We start from the raw sequence: 20210 nt of genomic DNA on the forward strand, positions 1-20210 counted from the left end.
CTCTTGGTGGCCATCATTCCGATTTGACAAATCTGGAAAATGAGGCTCCAGGAAGAGACTGTGTTCATGCCACACAAGGGTGTTGATGGTCTGCTGTGTGTCCAGCGCCATGTGAGGGGTTTGGAGGGTACGGAAGGAGACGGTGTGGAAGGTTTCAGCCGTCATGGAACGTGGGCGTTGTAGGGGAGCCTCTGGGCACACAAGCACGATGAAACACTCACATGTGCACACGCACGCACGCACATATACATGTGCACTCGCGCACGCGCGGGCGCGCACACACACACGGAGGAAAAAAGAGACAAACCAGTAAAAGAGCTGGAAATTGTGGTCAGGGCCATTACACACACCAATAGGGGCCGAGACAGAAAGTGATGGAGGTGGGGGATGGGATGATGGTCAGTTAAGGCCTTTCCGAGAAGGTGGAGGCGTAACCTAAGCCTCGCAGAGGAGCAGAGCCAGCCCTGGAGAGAGCTGAGTGCAGCCTTCCAGGCAGAGGGAGCTTTCCGGGCTCGTCCCGTTTAAGATGCTGAGGAAAGCATAGCATGGTGGAGCCTGCAGCCGAGGGATGAGGCTGAGAGGGAAGGAGGGTCCTTGCAGCTCTTGTGGAAGAGTTTGGATTTTATTCCAACTGGTCGGGGACTCAGTAGGCATTTTTAAGCAGGGGAACAACGAGGTCCGGGGGAAGTTTAGCAGGATGGCTCTGGCTGCTGTGGGGAGGACCAACTGTAGGGGGGAGTAGTGAGTACAGAAAGACTGGTCAGGAGGTCCCCATGTGGTGGCGGGGCACCCTTGGGCTGAGCTGACCCTCCCTCCTTGTAGCTGAGTAGATGTGTGTGGTGGGGGGGGAAGGCTGCTGTTGGACCCTTTGATTGGTGACCTCTCCTCCCATCTCCAAAGCTCTAGGCACCGCTCATCTTGATGTCATTGCGTTAAGTGGCCCCTCTCACCTGGGGTGCCCTGTCCAGTGCCTCTGGCTCTTCGGGGCAGAGTACCTCCTCATTGTCTAGTGTCACCATGTCCAGGGTCATTCATGCCCAGGGGTGTCACTGGGGGTCTGATTGCTGGAAGATTGCCTGGTTTAGTGCAAAGAACTCAGACTGTCAGTCAGACAGACCTAGGTCCGCATGTGGGTTTTGCCATCTAGCCGTGCACGTGACTTACTTAATTGTCAGTCTCATCATCTGTAAGGTGAAAATTGTTATTCTGACTGTGCTTGGTTATTGTGAAAACCAGCCAGGGAGCATATGTAAAGCACTCAGAGTGTGCCTGACGCCTGGGCACATACTGGGCGTGTCTGAGCTGCGCCCTGCCCCTGCCGTCATGGGATCCCTGGAGGGCAGGCATCAGATGGAGTATAAAGAATATGGGCTTCTTAGCAGGGAGAGTTCCTCAGGAGAGATGGTGGTTTACTCACTTGCTCACTCGTTCATTCTTTCAATCCGTGTTCGCTGAGCACTTACTATGTGTGGGCAGCGTGCTGGGTGCCAGAGAGATAGTGGCGGACAAGACAACCCAGATCCCTACTGCTTTGAACTTACATTCTACAGACATATAGAGACAGACCGTAAGCAAGGAAACAGAAAACATGATTTTTGATTGTGAAAGCTGTATGGGAAATAAGACAGGGTGTTTAGTGTGGTTTCTGAGAGAAGGGGGCCATTGTAGCCAGGGTGGTCAGGGAGGACTTCTTGGAGGTGGTGGCGTGTGAGGGAGCCTAGACCCATGTGAAGGAGACTCCACGGAAAATGTGGTTGAGCAGATGCTCTTGAGCACAGCAGTCTCCAGGTGAGGGTCCAGGGTCCAGGCTTGGCTTGGGCCTGAGCAGCACGTGCACTTCCTTTTTTTTTTTTTAACTTATAAATTTATTTATTTTTGGCTGCATTGGGTCTGTTGCTGTGCGCAGGCTTTCTCTAGTTGCGGCGAGTGGGGGCTACTCTTCGTTGCGGTGCGCGGGCTTCTCGTTGCGGTGGCTTCGCTTGTTGCGGAACATGGGCTCTAGGCGTGCGGGTTTCAGTAGTTGTGGCTCGTGGGCTCTGGAGCGCAGGCTCAGTAGTTGTGGTGCATGGGCTTAGTAGCTCCACGGCATGTGGGGTCTTCTTGGATCAGGGCTCCAACCCGTGTCCCCTGCATTGGCAGGCGGATTCTTAACCACTGCGCCACCAGGAAAGCCCAGCATGTGCACTTCTAACAGGCTGCCAGGGGCTTCAATGCCAGCGCGACTGGGGGACCTGGAGGCAGGTGACCTCCTAGGTTTCAGGGTAGGTCTTAAAGGGAGCAGGAGAGGGAGTCTTCCTCTTGACCATCGTCATCACAGGTATAAAAGTGTCATGGCTGGGCTTCCCTGGTGGCGCAGTGGTTGAGAGTCCGCTGCCGATGCGGGGGACACGGGTTCGTGCCCCGGTCCGGGAAGATCCCACGTGCCGCGGAGCGGCTGAGCCCGTGAGCTATGGCCGCTGAGCCTGCGCGTCCGGAGCCTGTGCTCTGCAGCGGGAGAGGCCACAGCAGTGAGAGGCCCGTGTACCGCAAAAAAAAAAAAGTGTCATGGCTACGCTGTCACAATCCAAAAACTTCTTGTCCGCCTGCTTGTTTTTGGCCGCCTCCCACCTCTAGAAGATAAGGTCAAGGTAGCAGGGGCCTGGACTGTGCCCAGTGTCTTAATGCCTTTTGAAACCCTGTCACATGTGCTATTTCACTGGATCCTCGCAGCAACTGCAGGATGAAGGCATTTTCATCGTCCCTATTTCATAGGTGAAGAAATCGAGGCTCAGAGTTGGGCGGATTTGCACAAGGCTGCTCAGTGAGAAGGTGGGCAAGCTGGGACTGAAGCCTCAGGTTTCCCGACTCCCAGCCTGGGACCCATGGCTGTGACCGTAGAGTGAGGCTGGATTTCATCTCACTGGGCAGGCGTGGGGCTGGGGGAGCGGCTGGCTGGGTCCGTGGGGCATGCGGGCCAGGCCTCTGGGGCCCGCGGTGGCTTCCTGGGCTTTCAGGAAGTCCTCTTGGTCCTCGCTCTCTGACCAGCTCCTCCCACCTCCTTCCTCTTGCCACAGGGGAGGAGAACCAGCCGGGCTGGCTGTGTCCGGACGAGGACAAGAAGAGCAAAGCCCCATTCTGGTGCCCAATCCTGGCTTGCTGCATCCCCGCCTTCTCTTCCCGGGGCCTCAGCCTGCAGGTGAGTGGCACGCATCTTGCTGAGCCCACCACGAAGGTGGCTCCTGGGACAACCAGGGTTTCCATGGGTGCCCACAGCAGGGGAGGCCTGGCTTCCAGCTTCAGCTTCTAGACCTCTTGCTGACGGAGTTGATCGAGCCTTTTTGTTGTTCTCAGAGTCAGCTTTCCCCCCCAGAAAAGGGGGCAGATGCCCTCTGTGGGTCATTGAACAGAAAATTCCATCATTTTGAGCTAACAAATAGCAATGATCTCATCAGTTGATGGCGTGACTCCAGCTCAGAAGATAGACTGTCATAGGCCCACCTGGCCGCGCCAGGCTTTGTGGGTTTCACCCTTTATGATGCTGCCGTGGGGCAGTCAGCTTTGGCTCCACAGCCATCATGCCTCTTGGTGCTTTGCTGTCACTGTCTTGTTTTAATATTTATAAGAACCCCATGAATAGATGTTTCTAGATCTGTCTCACAGGTAAGGAAGCTAAGGCTCAGACAGGTGACGTGATTTTTCTAAAGAAAACAACACCGCCGGTAAGGATGAGTGAGTTGTAGGAATTGGAACCTTGCTGACTCCAGCGCCGCAGGTTGTAACCACAAGGATGTCCACTTCCAATGGCATCTGTCCCCGATGTCCCGGCTGAGCTCACGCCTCCACCTGGAGTCGTTACTGCCCATTCCCCTCCCAAGGAGATGAGGTCATCTGAGCTCCAGGGAGGGGACCTAAGCCCAGGTGAATCCCCAAGAGACAAACCGGGCTGTAGATAGGGGCGCTAAACAGCTAAAATACCCGTGAGATGCCAATTCATTCATTCATCCATTCTGCATATAATTTTTGAGGACCTGCTGTGTGCCAGGCTCTGTGCCAGACACTGGGAATATGGTGGTGACCAAAACATACAAGGTTCCTGCCTACATGTAACTTTCAATCTAGAGGAGAGACAGGTAATACCCCCCCGCCCCGGCAAACAAAAGCAAACAGAAAAGAGTGCTGTGTGTTATAAAGAAAATAAATCCAATATAATAGATACAGAGATGGGGCCGGGGTGTTAGGGGGTCAGAGAGGGCCTCTCAGAGGAGGTGGCATTTAAAGTGAGCCCCGGGGCTTCCCTGGTGGCGCAGTGGTTGAGAGTCTGCCTGCCGATGCAGGGGACGCGGGTTCGTGCCCCGGTCCGGGAGGATCCCACATGCCGCGGAGTGGCTGGGCCCGTGAGCCATGGCCGCTGAGCCTGCGCATCCGGAGCCTGTGCTCCGCAATGGGAGAGGCCACAACGGTGGGAGGCCCGCGTACCACAAAAAAAAAAAAAAAAAAAAAGTGAGCCCGGAATGGCGAGGAGGATCCAACCCCTTGAGGCCCCAGGGGGAGAATATTTCAAATATTGACAAGACAAGACAGACTGACACAGAAGCCCATGATAGGGGTGGTTGGGGCAGTTGGCATGGCTGTAGCTCAGTGAGCTGGGAGGGGAGGCCCAATGGTGGGTGAGCTGGGCCACACCGGACTCGCAGGCTGGGTCAGGTTTGGATTTCATTCTTGGCAACGGAAAGCCAAGCATGGCTCCAAGCAGGGGACTGGCACGATCTGGTTTATATTTTGGAAGGATCATCTGATCCTTCTGGCTTTTGTGTGGGAGTGAACCATGGGCACGGAGGGAGCCGGGCTGGAGACCAAGAGCCCAGAGCAGAGCTTGGCGCTGGGGTCCTGCTGAGATGGGGTGGGACTTGGTGCAGGTGGAGGCTGGGGAGGAGGCCAGGCTGGAGGCCGGGGTGGGCTAGCGCGAGACGAGTGAGGCACTCATGGTCGAAATAAGTGATATTTTCACACAATACTTAAAAAAAATCAGACCAGCAAACTGTGGCCCTGGTTTGCCGGCTTTTTTGGTAAATAAAGAGCCAGCATTAGGGTGAGGCAGGGTCAGGTCCTGTCTTTATTTAAACTCTTAGTAATTGTTCACTATGGATTTTTTTTTTTGCATTTTTATTGTAAACAAATCGTGTTAAAATATTTTCTTGATTGTGTTAAAATATATCTCTGAGTGTTCGGGCCCCGCTGAAGATGTGCCCCTGGGATGAGTGCCCCGCTCTCCTCACCCTGGTCCCGGCCCTGGTGGGCAGACACTGGGGCCGCGCTCTGGGGTAGGAATGGCTGAACTGGTGAGAGATTAGACGGGGGCTGAGGCTGAGGGAGAGGACGGATGAGCTGAGTATTTGGCCTGCGCTCCCGAAAGCTGGTGTCAGCGGCGTGGGCTACTGTTTCCTGTTCCACAGCCTGATTTAGGGATTCAGTGAGAGAGGCTGGGTCAGGTTCCCAGCACTGAGCTTGACTGGTGGCGGGTGCTCAGTGGACAGTGGCCGTAATAACAACAACAATAACAGCAACAGCGATATGACTTAAAGTCCTTTAGTCTTGACAACTTGGGGTCAGGCCCTTCCCAGAGGCATCTGTGCCAGGTTCCGTTCTGGGCATTTCCCAGCGATGAACTCTGATCCCCGCAGCTGCCCTCAGAGGAGGGGCTGCTACTCCTTGCGGCTGAGAGAAGGGATTCAGGAGTGATAACTTGCCCGCTGGGCAAGGAGGGTTTTCTTGCCCCCTGCCCGATCCTGTTCCTTCCCGCCGCTCCCTGGGGCTTGGCTGGCATGTGCCCCAGCGCGATCGCCCCACCAAACAGTCCCGGCCTTTGTAGGACTTCAGTCCTTATTTATTGATAACGGGAGGCTCTTACCTCCTGGGGGTTGCCTGTGGGCCTCGCGGTGGGGACGGTTCAGGTCGCCCCTGCCTGCGGCTCTCCTGGCCCTAGCGCATCCCATGGAGAAGGACTTCTGGGGTGGGGAATGGATTGTCCCATCTCCCCCCGGGGCCTTGGGCCTCTGGGGAATACAGGACGCGGGCCCATGCCCTGACAGGCCGCACGGGGTGGTGGGGTCACAGACAGGCCGCTGCCTCCGGGGCCTCCCTGCAAGAAACGCCCACCTGAGCGGGCAGCCATCTGCCTCCTCTCCCTGGGGGAACTTGGGCCTCAGAGTCTCCTCATGTGAAGCCCATGGGGCTGGGGCCGTGTAGGCTGGAAACGTCCTCAGCCCCCTCCCAGCCCGCTGCCCGACCTCTCCTGAGGAGCACCACCCTCCGCCCCGCCCCCGAGGGATCCAAGGGAGCTGTGAGGGAATCCCCGCGAGTGATGGGCCCGTGGAGCTCCCGAGGGACTTATCAGAGCCTGCATGGCCCCATTTGGGCCCCAAGACACCGTGCCCTCTGCTTGCACCTGCCTCCCACCCCGGACCAGACACATGTGCCCATCGGCTCCGTGCCGGCAGCAGGTGGATTAGGGCCTTGAGCTCCAGGGCCTTGTCCAATTACCGCGAACAGATGTGAGCGTGTGGGTCCCTGCCTACACCTCTCCCCAGGCCCAGTCCCGGGGGTCCAGGACTCGGGCTCCGCGGCTGGCCCGACGAGAGCAGCAGCCGAGGCTGTTCTCCCGGAAAGGCTTGTTATTCCAACCCCTCTCCCAGCGTAGATGAGCTCAGACCTCTTGTACTGCCAGCCAGATGGGGGGGTGTGCTGGGTTCTTTCTCTCAAGGGAGCGGGGATGCTGGGCTTGAAGGAAAGAGCATCTCTCCTCTCGGTGCTGAGGATGGCCGGTCCCCATGCTGGGCTGCACCATGGCCTTCAGACTCATCAGGGAATTGCTTGGGGGAGGGAAAGAGCACCCACGGGAGCCACCCTGCCCTGGGTCTGAATCCCAGCTCTGCACGTCCCAGCTGTGTCTTCAGTGCGTAAACTGGGGTGGCCGTGGTGCCTCCCTGATTGGGTCATAGTGAGGGTTAAATGATACGATTCTTGTCAAATGCTTACTGTCTGCTGTGTGCCCTGCCTTCGGAGTTCAAGAATTGGAAGCAAATATTTGAGGACATCTTGGTCCCCAGGAAGGAAAAGTCACTGGTGTCTGTTTTGGGGGGTTTGCGATAGCCTGACTGTCAGGTGTTGGGAGGTTCTTCTTGAACCTGGGCTCCATCTGAGGTGTAAGCCTCTCCCTGGAGGGCAAGGGGGGTGAGAAGGGGAGGGCTCAGTGCAAACCCCTTCTCGCTTGGGCTGAGGTCCAGTTAGAGGCCTGGCTGGGGACAGGGCCTTGGGGAGGGGGTGGGTGCCCACTCTGGGGAGCTTTGACACGCAAGCATCTTGGGGGCCTGGGGGCTGCATCCCAGAGCTGCAGAGGGTCTTGTCGGCAGGCTTGCCTAGGCCTCAGTACACTAGCTAAGTGGGCTCTGTCCCGGCTGTCACCCTCCATCCGCCAGAATTGCTGTTCGTGGGTCCCTGGCTCCTAACTGTGTGTCACAGTGGCTCATGTGGAATAGCCCCTCCCCCATAGTGTTCTGCTGACAGTGTTACTGCTTAGTGAGTGCTCACGCATCCCACAGGAAGTCCTCGTAAGCAGTGGCCACTGCTGGGCTTCATGTCCACCATCTCTAGTCCCCAAGGCCATCCTGAGAGGATGTCAAGGTCCCCATGACCATGAAGAACGGGTTTGTGGGGTCACCCAGCTGGTAGCATCCGAGCTGGACTGGAGCCCGCTGGCTGCGTCCAAAGCTGGCCTCCTTTCTACAGCCTGTGCTCTCCTCCGCTCTGTATGGGGCACCTTGATTTTGGGGAGTCGGCTTCCTGGCATGGACAGGACTTCTGGGTCCAGGGCCTTGCCCCTCCAGGGAGCCGTTTGAGTTTTTGCCATCGTCTTGGACCCAGGCTCTGTTGACCGGGCTGACATCCAGCCTGCTGGAGTTGCCATGGAAATGTCTGAGCCAGGGCTGCGGTTACCCCCTTCCCGTCTGAGAGGACAGGAGCAGCTGCGTGGCAGAAAGGGCCAGGCACCCAGCTGGATGTGGCCCCCCAAGAAGCGAAGTGATGGGGAACAGGGGGCTGAGGGTGCCCAGGAGGCCTGGCATAAGTTGTACCCCAGAGTGCCAAGGTCTCCAGCCTGGCAGTCTGGCCTCTGGGTAGAGTTCAACCAGAAAGAGCGCTGGGCTGGGATTTGGAACTGAATTCCAGCCCCGACTCTGCCATTAACTTGCTGTGTGACCTTGAACCAGTCACATCCCCCCACCCACCAAACTTCAAGTTTGCCAACTCCTAAATGAGGGGGCTGGATGCGGTGACCTCTTTGGGTCCCCTCACCCATGGCCATTAGAGACTTTATTAGAATATTCTAGCAGGGCTGGGATTGGCCGGGCCCTCAGGACCAGCAGAGGGCAGCACCTGCCTGTCAAAAGGTCCAGCGGTGCTGCCTTTCTCCTGGGGGCACCTTGGAGCTCTCCTCACTCAGCCTCCTTCTCCTTAAGTCTGGTTGGAGTTTCCAGCAAGGCCCATGAAAGGGCCAGGCCATCTCCTCACATTGCTGTCCTGGCCAATGTGGACAGGGAGAGACAGACGGGCAGATCTGGCTCGGGAAACAGGCCCCAGAGAGCCACCAGAGGCACGGGGTTTGGGGTAGCGGATGCTCAAGGAAGAAGCGGCTGGTGGTCCTCAGTGACAACCCATTACAGACGGAGCCCCCAGACCGAGGACCCAGCCCTCCGGTCCTGGAGGGGTCGTCTGCGGAGGGGCTCTGTTGACCTGAGGATCCCCCTCCGTTGTGCTTCCCTGGGGGATGCACTTGCGTCCCCGTGGCCTCGGGCAATGGCGTGTCTTCCGTGGGCCTCAGTTTCCCCGTTTGTAAAATACGGAGGGTGGGCATTAGCGGTTTTCAACAAATCTTATCCGGAAGTTGCCTGGTTTGAAAATCCCTCTGCTGGCCCAGCGTTTCATTCAGCCTCCTTTTGGCCAGAAGGTTCTAGGAGAGCGATGGTCAAGTGCGAGTGCATAGGAGCTGCCTGGGGAGGAACCTGCCCCCTTTCTGGCTCCACTCACAGGGGCCTCACTCGGGGCCTGAAGGGGACCCAGGAATCTGCAGGTTTAACAGCCCTTCGGGTGGTTCAGACCAAGGTCTTGCTGTCAAATGTCAGCATCTCAGTCACCTCGACACTTAACCCTGTGTGTGCCGTCTGTCTCTGCAGCTTGGGGCCCTGATCCACAGCCCTGTCAGCTGTCCCCTGCTGGGCTTCTCGGCTGTCAGCACCTCCCTTCCACAGGGCTACCTCTGGGTGAGTAACCCCCCAGGCCCAGCCAGGGATTCTGGCCTCAGGGCATGAGCAGGGAGGGTGGCACCTGGGGTGGGTGCTGGAGAAAGCTGCCTGCCTGTGGCCCCCATTTTCTGCACCTTCATCCAGCAAGGTCTTCCTGGGAACTTCTGTGCCAGGCTCTGTGCTCAGAGTTGGCAGGTGTGACCTCACCAGGGACAACAGAAAACCCTCACAAATAAGGGACAAATAAGCTCACTTATTTGTGAGCTTGCAAGTGGCCTTGGTGCCATGACGGAAATGAACAGGAAGCTGTGTGGAGTATGTGGACGGCAGGGTCTTCACTCCAGGAGTCAGGGGGCAGGGCCGCCCATCTCTCACGGAGATCCCAGCCCACCTTTCTGCCCCTGGGGTTCCTGGCAGAGCCTCCCTCGATTCAAATAGGTGTTCCCCACCCCGCATGCTCCTGGTGTGCAGATGGTGGCCTCCCATAGATTCGCTGAGGTTCCAGCCTCACCACCCCTCTGGGCATCCTCTACTTCCTCTTGCTTATTCCTGTCTCCAGGTACTTAAGCAGGGAAACTCTGGCTCACCCTTCAGAGTTCAGCCCAAATGTCCCTTCTGAGGGTGATTTGTTCTTCACTGTTTCCTCAGTGCCTAGCACATGATGCATCCATCCATCCACCCATCCATCCATTATCCTTCCATCCATCCATCCATCCATTATCCTTCCATCCATCCATCCATCCATCCATCCATCCGTTATCCTTTCATCCATCCATCCATCCATCCATTATCCTTCCATCCATCCATCCATCCATTATCCTTTCATCCATCCATCCATCCATCCATTATCCTTCCATCCATCTATCCATCCATCCATCCATTATCCTTCCATCCATCCATCCACTCACCAAGTATATAATGGGTGCCTGCCGTGTGCTAGACACAGAGGTAGAACAGTGAACAGGACAGAGAAGGACATTTTAAAGTGCAGAGTGTTATGCTCACTATTTGTTGGTTGAAATTCACCCTGGAGATGAGGAAATAGAAAGCTGACCGGGTATCTAGTCCACCTTAGTTCTTTACCTGATTTCCTTTGGGCCCTGAATCTAACTTGTTGCCATGGCAGCTGGGACCGAGCGACCTTCAGTGACAGCAGGATATGTGTGGGCAGGAGGGGGGACGTTTCTCTTGATACCTAACCCCAGTGGCAAGTAGAAGTTCGGGACGGGTCCCTGGGAGGCAGGGGCTGAGCTCTGCCTCTGCTCTCATGGTTCTCACCTGATGGCCTCTCTGGGTCTCTGCCCCAGGTCGGGGGCGGGCAGGAAGGTGCAGGGGGCCAGGTCGAGATCTTCTCCCTGAACCGGCCCGCGCCCCGCACGGTCAAGTCCTTCCCGCTGGTGGCCCCTGTGCTCTGCATGGAGTACATTCCGGAGCCGGAGGAGGAGGAGAGCAGAGACGGAGACAAGAAGTGCTCGGCTGCTGACGCCTCGGCTGGAGTGCACCCCACCGTCTGCCTTGGGCTCCAGGACGGCAGGTTAGGGGCCTGGGGAGGAGGGGCTGGGAACAGCCTGGGGCAGGGCTGGGCAGGTGCATCGGAGGCTGTCCGTGTAGCTTTGGCTTGTCACCCACCAACATTCTCCACCCCTGGCTGAGAGCAGAAAGGGGGAACCAGGAGCTGCTCGCACTTTAACCAGGACCCTTCAGTGGCTGCTTCATGCGAGCTGGCTCCCTTCCGGGTAGTGTGGTACCGAGGGCAACGCTGACTTCAGTGGCAGCCAGAGCTGGGTTTGGATCTGCTATTTCCTCATGCCATTTAACCGCTCTGAGCCTCAGTTTCCTGCCTGTGAAGTGGGTGTTAGCATCCTTCCATGCAGGGCCGCGGTGAGAGTCCACTAGGACATGGGCCATGTGAAGCCTTTAGGTCCCTTCTCTGTAATTGACAGCATCCACCCAGCTATGGCCTCAGTTAGCTTTGCAGGGCGGGTAGGCGTCCTGGGTGTTCCCAGGTTATGAGACCTGCTGGCAGAGGGGGCTCCCCCAGTAAGACCCTCCTGGAGCTGGTGAGTCAGCAATACTTCCTTGCAGCAAGGGGCACTCCCGCCAGAGTTTAGCCTGCTGGAGGGTCCAGCCGTGTGGATGGAGGATGAATATTCATCCCACTTAAATGGAAGGTGAAGATGGTGATGAACAAGACCCTGAGATGGGCTACAGCCCCATATCCTCCTCATAGCTCCAAGCTTTTCATGCCTGTCCTAGAGTCGGGGGAAGCGGGGAGAGAGGATGTTTCCTGAGCCCCTACTGTGTGCTGCTCCTTGAGCCAGGGGCTGTGAGCCTCACAGTAGCCCCACTATGAAGTGTTTCCCACACAAGCAGCTGGGGGAGGAGCTAAAAGCTAACATACGTAGAACCAACTTGGAGACACTAGAGGCTCTGTGATGTCCTGGTCTGGGTCCATGGAACCCAGGGGTCTGGTGAACACTCTTTGCTTTTAATGAGATCAAATTCAAACAACATAAAATTCACCACTTTAACCATTTTAAATCGTATAATTCAGTGGCTTCCGGTACATTCATGATGGGCAACAATCACCACTACATAGTTCTAGAACATTCTCACCAACCCCAAAAGAAACCCTGTATCAGCCCCCATTCCCTGCCTCCATCCCTGGGAACCACTAGTCCACTTCCCATTGCTCTGTATTTGTCTCTTCTGCACATTTCAGGCAAACGGAGTCACACAGTGTGTGGCCTCTTGTGCCTGGCTTCTCTCGCTCCCCATAACATTTTCAAGGTTCACCCACGTAGCATATCGGTGCTTCCTTCCTTTTCATGGCCGTGAGGTAGGCATCACAGCCCCGTTTCTTGGAGAGGACTGAGGCTCAGCGGTCCAGGGCAGTCAGCTGGATGGGCCCTGTCTCGATTCACCCTCGGGTCTGTGTGACCCTGAAAACTGTTCTCTTAGCCCGTCTATTGTGCTGCACCCAGAGCCCCCTGTTTTCCACGGGCACCATCCTCTGAAGGCCACCCATGGAAAAGTCCGAGCAGTGGCCTGTTCACACAGCAGGGAGGCTCGCTGAGCTTGGTTGGGGCGGCTCGGAGCCTCTCACCAGGAGGGCACGTGGGGAGTGGGCACCTGGGGGGCTAAGTGAGTCACCTGACCTCTCCCCACAGCATCCTGGTTTACAGCAGTGTGGACACGGGCACCCAGTGCCTGGCGACCTGCAGGAGCCCAGGCCTGCAGCCCGTGCTCTGCCTGCGACACAGCCCCTTCCACCTGTTTGCCGGCCTGCAGGATGGGACCCTCGCCGCGTACCCCGGAACCAGCGGTAAGGATGGGGGGCTGGGGGCGATGGGGGCAGCCCTGGGCCCTGACTGAGAGCCACATCCTGTACCACAGCGTCTATGGGAGGCAGGCCAGGGAGGCAGCTCAGAAAAAAATCGGGGAATCGAAGTGCTGGGGAGATTGGAGGTCCCTGATCCCCACAGGAACGGGGTGCTCACTACCATACAGGCAGCTCAGCCCATTGGCGGGAAACTCTGCTGGATGAGAGCAGGGTCTCTGGGCTCAGATAGATCTGGCTTCATGCCCACGCTCTGCCCTGATGACAGATGTGTCCATGGGCGAGCAGCTTCTCCTCTGTGCCTCAGTCTCCTCATCTGTAAAATGGGAATCATGGTAACACCCACAGCTCACGGGTACCTGTGGGGTAAAAGGTGCAGTGAAGGCAAAGCATAGGACCCGGCACAGCGAGTGCCCAGTGGGGTGAGGCATTTCAATCTCCATTATTTTATTAAGTCATCGACGGCACAGATAATAACGTCTGGAGAGCAAGGCTGACAGCGTTTGAGCTGCCGTTTGCCGGGATGGGGTGAAGTGCTTATGCAGGTGCGTTGTCTTCATTCTCGCCACGACCCTTGAGAACTGCCTCCCCTTTACGGATGCTGATGCTGAGACTCGGGGAGGGACACGAGTGCTGTGGTCCCCTGTCCCCTTGTGACTCGTTCAGCTCCCAGTCCAATGGCAAGGGCTGGGCAGAGCAGAGAGCTGCCCCCAGCACCTCCAGAGAGAGCTGATGTGCCGAAGCCTCAGCCTCCCTCCCCCTCCCACACGCCTCTAATTGCTGCGTCATCACAGCCTGTGGCAGGATTATAACCGGATATTTGTACTGAGGTTTTTTTTTTTGTTTTTTTTTTTTTGCCACTTGGCACTGTGTTGGTATTTTAAATTAGCTTTCAATAAGGCGTTTATAGTTTTTAATTAAAGGGGGTAGAGGGAGGGGGAAAAGTCCCTCTCACCATCAGACAGACTGTGCATGTGAATGTCAACATGGGCTCAGATTTTCGGAGATCTAGATCAGGGGTTCTCAGGGGACTTGTACCCTCTGGCTCCCACGGGAAGCTGGGAGCCCTGCCCTGCCCGCGCTGGCTTCTCAGCCTCCAGTTCGGCTGCCTCCAGCCCTTTCCGTCTTGTTCCTGACTCATCAATTTGGGCGTCCGGGTTGGGAGGAGGCGAGGGGGTGTATCGGTTTGCTGGGGCTGCCATGGCAAAGTACCACAAACTGAGTGGTTTATACAGTGTAATGTATTGTTTCACATTCTGGAGGCTGGAAGTTCAAGATCAAGGTGTCAGCAGGGCCGTGCTCCCTCGGAATGCGCTGGGGAAGGATCTGTTCCTGGCCTCTCTCCCAGCTTTGGGTAGTTCCTTGGCTTGTGGCACCATAACCCCCATCTTCATGTGGGGTTCTCTTTGGGTGAGCCTGTGTCCAAATAGCCCTTTGGAATAAGAACCCCAGTCATATCGGATTAGGGGCCCACCCTCCTCAGTATGACCTCGTCTTAACCAATTACAACTGCAACAACCCTGTTGCCAACCAAGGTCACGTTCTGAGGTACTAGGGGTTAAGACTTCAATGACTGAAATTTGGGGGACACAATTCAACCCATAGGGGGATGGGGTCTAAGCATTGGCTTTCAGCCTGGGATTGGAGCCTGGTGGTTCGTCAGAACCAAAGGGGACCATCAGATGCCACACCCTCATATTCTGGGTGGGAAGGGACTGCCTAGAGTCCCACAGGTGAGCCGAGACCTGAACCTAAGGATCCTCCCTCCAGGGCTGGCTGGGTGCTCTCTTGCCTAGAGGAGGAGGTTGAGATGCTCCACTAGCTGTCCCACCTTGCAAACATTTGTCCCCCAAGTATTTACTGAGCCGCTACTGTGCACCAGGGATATGGTGGCCAGCAAACCAGATGTGAGCCCACCCTCACAGTTTATAGAGGGAGACAAGTTTAATTTATAGATGAGTCAAATGAACAGGCAGGAAGCTTACAATTACACATCGTGCTGAGGGTCCTAAGGGGAGGAAGAGGGTGTCAGGTGACAGCCTGACCTCCTGTGCGTGGGGTGGGCTGGTTGGTGAAGGCCTCTCTAAGGAGTGAGATCCTGAAGGTGAGACCCGAAGAAGGAGAAGCGGCCAGGCCAGTGAAGAGTTGGGGGAACAGTGTTCTCGCCGAGGGAAGTGCATGTGCAGAGACCTGGAAGCAGGAGAGCGTTTGGTCTGGTGGGGAGGCTGTCTTGCTGGGCAGTAGCCGGAGTGGGAAGCGGCACCAGGCAGGGTCTGGGAGTAGATGGACTGGACCCTGTGAGCCTGGGGTTTGTCTCAGTCGATGGGAAGTGGAGGGAAGTGTAGGGAGTGGCCGGGCACTGTGGCTGGTGGATGGAGTGGACGTAGGCAGGCTGTCTGGGAGGCTGCCGCAGCCAGCCGGGTAGGGGAGTCTGGGTCCCTCTGTCCATGGGAGCCCACCCTCTGGCTTTTGGTTTGCCTTTGGCCAGGGAGGCCTCTGGGAGAGACCTTGGCCTGGTGCCTCCCCTTCCTATGGTGTCCTCCAGAGGTGGCCAGGGCAGGAAGGGGGCTCTCAGGACCACACGCCTTTCATCTGGGCTGCATGTGGCTGGGTCTGGAATCATCAGCCTGGCCCATGACCCAGCCATGGGGCCTCGGATACCCCTCTGATACCCCCACTCCATCCCAGCCCCGAAGCTGGAGCTGGGAGCTGCTCCCAGGCCAGCCTCTGGCCTTGGGCCCGCAGAACCCACCTCTGGTGCCCCATGGGGATTTTGAATAATCCAGACCCTTATTCTGGGCGCGGAGCAGATACTGGTGAGATATCTGTCAGTGTCCATATGACAGGTTTGCCGTCTTGCCTGGGTCTGGCTAAGACCAAGACCAGATAAAGCTGGCATCCCTGGCCCAGCTTTGGCTCATTGGAGAAGGGCAAGACCAGAAATACTGGGTGAAACAGGTAGAAACCAACCTGGGGACCTGCTGAGTCCTGGAGGTCCTGTGGAACCAGCAGCTGTGAGGTAACTGTGAAGATTCTAAGGTCACCGGGCCACTTGGAGTCCTGGGCTGTCAGAGCTGGGGCGGCCTTGGAGTCCAAGCTCCAGGTGACAGATGGAGAATCCGACTCCATGGCAGTGTGGCCGTGGCAGTCAGTCTGCTGCCCCCAGGAGCCTCCTCGTATCAGCATTCGTTCCCTCATTCGTTCATTCACTCGCTCAGCAAATACACGTTCAGTGCCCACGAGGTGGCTGGTACTGCGCTGGGACATGAGCCAGGCGACCCCTTCCCCTGCCCATCCTGTGTTTGGGCGGGGCTGCCTGGACCCCCTCTGTCCGCCACCACCCCCGGCTCCGAGCAGAGACAGGAGCGTGACCGGGCCTGGGTTGGGGTGTGGGAATGTCCCTGGTTAGATGCTGGGGACGTGGGCCAGGGTCACCCCCCGGAGGGACCAGACGATGGAATGGGTGAATGATGGTCTGGGACGTGGTCAGGCTGTTGGGATTTGGTCCCTGCTGTGAGAGATCGGGCCTGTTGCTGCTGCTTCTCTTGCAGCCTCAGTTTCCTCACCTGTAAAATGGGGATGAATTCAGCCCCACGGCAGCGGGTGGTTGTGAAGGCCAGGTGCGGTCAGTCACACAAGTGCCCAGAACGGAGCCTGGGCACAGAGACTCATGCCTGTTACCTTTCCACCATCATCACTGTTACTGGCTGCCTTTTGGGTCCCCCTCGATCTCAACCACTTGCACTCTGTATCCTAACTTCTGGCTCCGGCTCCATCTGGACCCCCAAGGACACCTGCTGGGCTTTCTCCCCTGCAGCCTGGGGGAGGAGGGACTCCTGCCTCTTGAAGTTGCTTTTGCTGAGACAGGGGCTTCATCTCCGTTCATCTGGCGTGAGAGCTGATGCCGGGCCCAGCCCTCACGAATGGGCCATCTTGCAGGGGGCGGGTGTGAATTTGTAGGTGTGCACGTGTGTTCTGGAGCGTGTGTACCTAGAGCCACTGGTGGGCAGGGAGCAGGTGGAGGGATGGATCCCCCAGCAGGCTTGGGGTGGGTAGGGCTCTAGCCCTGCCCAGAGCTCACAATGATTATGTTTAAAGTCTTAGACTTGTGGCCTGTGGAGGCTGGGAAGAACCTCAGAGGTCAGAGGTCTGTCCCCTTGGGGTGCAGATTGGAAAACTGAGTCCCAGCAAGGGGAAACCTCTTGTTTAGGGTCCCGCCTTCGGCCTTCGGATCAGGGACTCCTGTCCTGTGTCCTTTTTGATATAATGATATCGGTATTATTTTATCAGTTAATCATTCTCTCCTGGATTCAGGAGAGATGCCCAGCAGGCAGAGGAGTGGTCAGTGCACATGTGACCCTCAAGGGTAGCAGGTGCTACCCCCTACCCCAGGCAGCTGTACTATTCCAGGAAGGTACAGAGTAGAGGGTGCACGGGCTCTGCTGGTCATCACTGCCCACGGGGCAGAGCTCGCATTTCCGTTTTGGGGGTGTGGTTCCAGTATCCCAGCTGCTTCCTTCCTGGCAGGAGTCTCAGCCCCCACCTTAGCCTTAGTGGCGGGAGCTCCAGCTTCCGGCCACAAGCAATACTCACCTCTGGCCGCTGGAGGGCGCGCAAAGCCTCGTATTTTTGTGGCTCCGGTGGCCCGATGGGGGTCAGCGTCCCTTGTGGAGGCCTGGTTGCATCATGGTCACTCTCCCCAGAGATCTTTGGAAACCCTTGGAACCTGAGAGGGCAGCAGGGACTGGGGAAGGAGGCCAGGACCAGAGTGAGCCGCGTTCCAACCCTGCTTGGTCCACCCTCCTTGGGTGGCTCTGTGCAAGCTCCGGGCTCCCTGGGTGTCTGCCGTCGCATCAGTCAGTGCCCTTCCGCGGGCTCTCGTGTTGTGTCAAAAGACAGCCAACGGGCAGAGCTAATGAGCAGCGGGTCCCGTCGAGCTGTGTGATTCGGACCGGTTCTCTAAACTCTGGGTCTCAGTTTTCTCAGTTGTAAAACAGGGATAAGAATAGCATCTTCCACACAGGCTGGTGGGAGGTAATGAAATAATTCATGAAAAGAGTGCCTGGCGTGCCCACGTGTAACAGAATGTGGCAGCAGATGCCAGCGCTCCTCACCGGGTGCCCGCCCTGTGCCAGACATTCAACACATTTAACTTGATCCCTCCAACATCCGGCGAGGTGTGGGCACGGTTATCATGCCCACTTTACAGGTGAGGAAACTAAGGTTCAGAGAGGGGACGTCACCATCACCCATCCAAGTTAATGCAGAGGTTGAGAGGCCGCAGCTTCCCACGTGCTCCTATTCATGGGCTGGAAGGAACCGGATGTGTGTTGGTTGGGCGGGGGCTGGGGGGTGTATTTTCCAACTCTTAGCTGAGCTGGGAGTCTGCCAGGTTTAAGTAGGGCTGAAGGGGAGAGGAGAACACGCTTGACAGGAAGGGGAGGGGAGCGTGCTGGTGGGGGAATCTGGTCTGTCTTCCATGGGTCCTCCTGCCACACCCCTCCAGCTCTGCAGACAGCTCCATCGCACCACCCAGCAGCTGGCTCAGAGGGAGGGCCTGTGCCGGGGCTGCTTTGCACCCCTTCCGGGGACCCTGTGGAGGGGGGATGGGAGTGGCTGGGCACTGACAAGCCAGTGGCAGGCTCTGTCCTGCCTCTCGCTGCTGACGGTATCTCAGAGGTGTGCCCCACTTCCTGCTCAACCCTCCTGTCCCATCTGGCACCCTGGCAGACAGGACAGCCTCTGGGGTTCTGTATGGCATCGGGTGTAGCTTCAGAGAAAAACCAGTCTCCGTGGGCACCGCTCTCATGCCAGGGAAGATCCCTGGCATGTTCTTGGGTGAGCCGAGCATCCCTGAGGGTGGTGGGGGAGAGCCTCGTGCAGTGCTGGGCCAGATCCCTTCATCTGCCTGTCTTCAGGGATGGTGGGCTGGGGACTGATGGCCTCTCAGGACTTCCTCCTTCCATACCTGGGGTGGTGGCATCTCTGGAGGAGGAGGGTCATCAGAGATCTTGGTAGAGGTGACAGAGTGCCTTGGAGTAGGCGAGAAGATGTGTGAGAAGGCGAGACTCATTTTCAATAAGTTACGGTGTCAGAAATGTCCTCAGAGACAGTCTTATTTGCAGCACCCTCCCCATTTTACAGGTGGGAAGACTGAGGCCTTGAGAAGTAGAGAGGTGCACTCAAGGTCCTTAGTTAGCTGCTAGCAGAACCAGGGCCAGGACACTCCCCACCATGTGCCACCTTCTTGGCAGGGCTCTGTGGATGCTGCCTCTTCGGGGAAGCCTCCCTGGACTTCTCCTGTGCAGAGTTGGTTCCTTCCATCTTAACAGCTCTCAAGGCCCTCTGTGCACGCCTGGCCACTTGGGCTTGGCACTTCGTATGGTAACTGCTGTTTAACCCTTTGTTTTCTCCATCCAGCAGGGATTTTCTTGAGGGCAGGGTCTGTGTCTGATTTATTTCTGTCTTCACAGCACCCATTACAGGCCCTGGCATGGAGTAGGTGCTTACTAGGTGTGTGTGGAATGAATGCACAGAAGAGAGGGAAAGGGAGAGAGGAAGGGAGGGAGGGAGAAGTGGGGAGTACAGCCCCCAGAGCGGGTGGAACATAAACAGAGGCAGATGGGAACAGCCGCCATGCCACTGGGGAGGGTGAGGGGCAGAGAAAGGGGCCAAGAGCTCTCACGGAGCCAGGCGTGGCCGCCGCTGTGGCCCGTGGCTCCCGAGGGCTGAGCAGACCCGGGCCTCTGAGCCGTTTACCATCCCCCACCCCCTGCTGCTGACCTGCCTCCTTGCTTTCCCTCCAGGAGGCGTCCCCTGGGACCTGGAGAGCCCGCCTGTGTGCCTGACTGTGGGACCTGGGCCCGTCCGCACCCTGCTGAGCCTGGAGGACACCGTGTGGGCCAGCTGTGGGCCCCGGGTCACTGTCCTGGATGCCACCAGCTTGCAGACTCAGGTACCGGCCCTGCCTTGTGGCTGGTGGGTCCAGGCCCTGGGGGGGTCATCTCCGGGCACACCCTCGCAGACCTTCTTGCATTCACCTGGCACCGCTCTCGGCTCCCAGCCGCGTCTCAGGGATCCTCAGAGTTTGCTGGGCAGCAAGAGGGGGCCAGGATCCCTGTGGGGCCCCTCCCCTTGCCCCGACACGCACCCTCGGGGCTGCTGCGAGGGGAAGGCTCCCCAGCCCGCTGGGCAGTGATGCTGCTCCTCTGTTGTGACTGCTGCTCCCTGTGGAGGTGGAGCTGGGGTCCCTGTGCTCCCACTGGTACCCAGGACCCAGCTGTGCCGAGGGGATAGCCGGGGTGAACGCAGCCATCCTGGGCGCCGGGCTCTTTAAACAGTGTGGACGTGGAGCCTGCTGGGTCCTGCCATGGCCCATCACAAGCACTGCTGGATCCTCAGCCCTGGGATGAGAGCCTGGTCCAGGGGCTCCTTCCCATGCCCGTGTGGCTCCCTGAATGGTATTTTGGTGAAGTTTGCCGTTATTTGATGTGTTTAGATTATCAACTTGAAATGAGCGGCCACCAGGCCCAGAGGGGAGCTGTGGGTGTGGCCTTGGGGTCAGAACAGACAGGCCCCCGCGTGCCTCCACGGCT

At 57.4% G+C, this 20210-nt stretch overlaps 1 protein-coding gene across 8 annotated transcripts in view; it reads left to right on the forward strand.

Annotated features, from left to right (window-relative positions):
- ARHGEF10L (Rho guanine nucleotide exchange factor 10 like) overlaps positions 1–20210 on the forward strand; it is a 145889-nt gene that overhangs the window by 96436 nt on the left and 29243 nt on the right. For all 8 annotated transcript variants that reach the window (XM_060015325.1, XM_060015327.1, XM_060015322.1 and 5 more), the window contains 5 exons: positions 3054–3175; positions 9207–9293; positions 10583–10809; positions 12446–12600; positions 19422–19570. In XM_060015325.1, the coding sequence (XP_059871308.1) occupies positions 3054–3175; positions 9207–9293; positions 10583–10809; positions 12446–12600; positions 19422–19570 (740 nt within the window). The remainder of the gene's footprint in view (positions 1–3053; positions 3176–9206; positions 9294–10582; positions 10810–12445; positions 12601–19421; positions 19571–20210) is intronic.

This window comes from Delphinus delphis, chromosome 1, assembly GCF_949987515.2.
Source record: "Delphinus delphis chromosome 1, mDelDel1.2, whole genome shotgun sequence".
Classification (NCBI taxonomy): domain Eukaryota; kingdom Metazoa; phylum Chordata; class Mammalia; order Artiodactyla; family Delphinidae; genus Delphinus; species Delphinus delphis.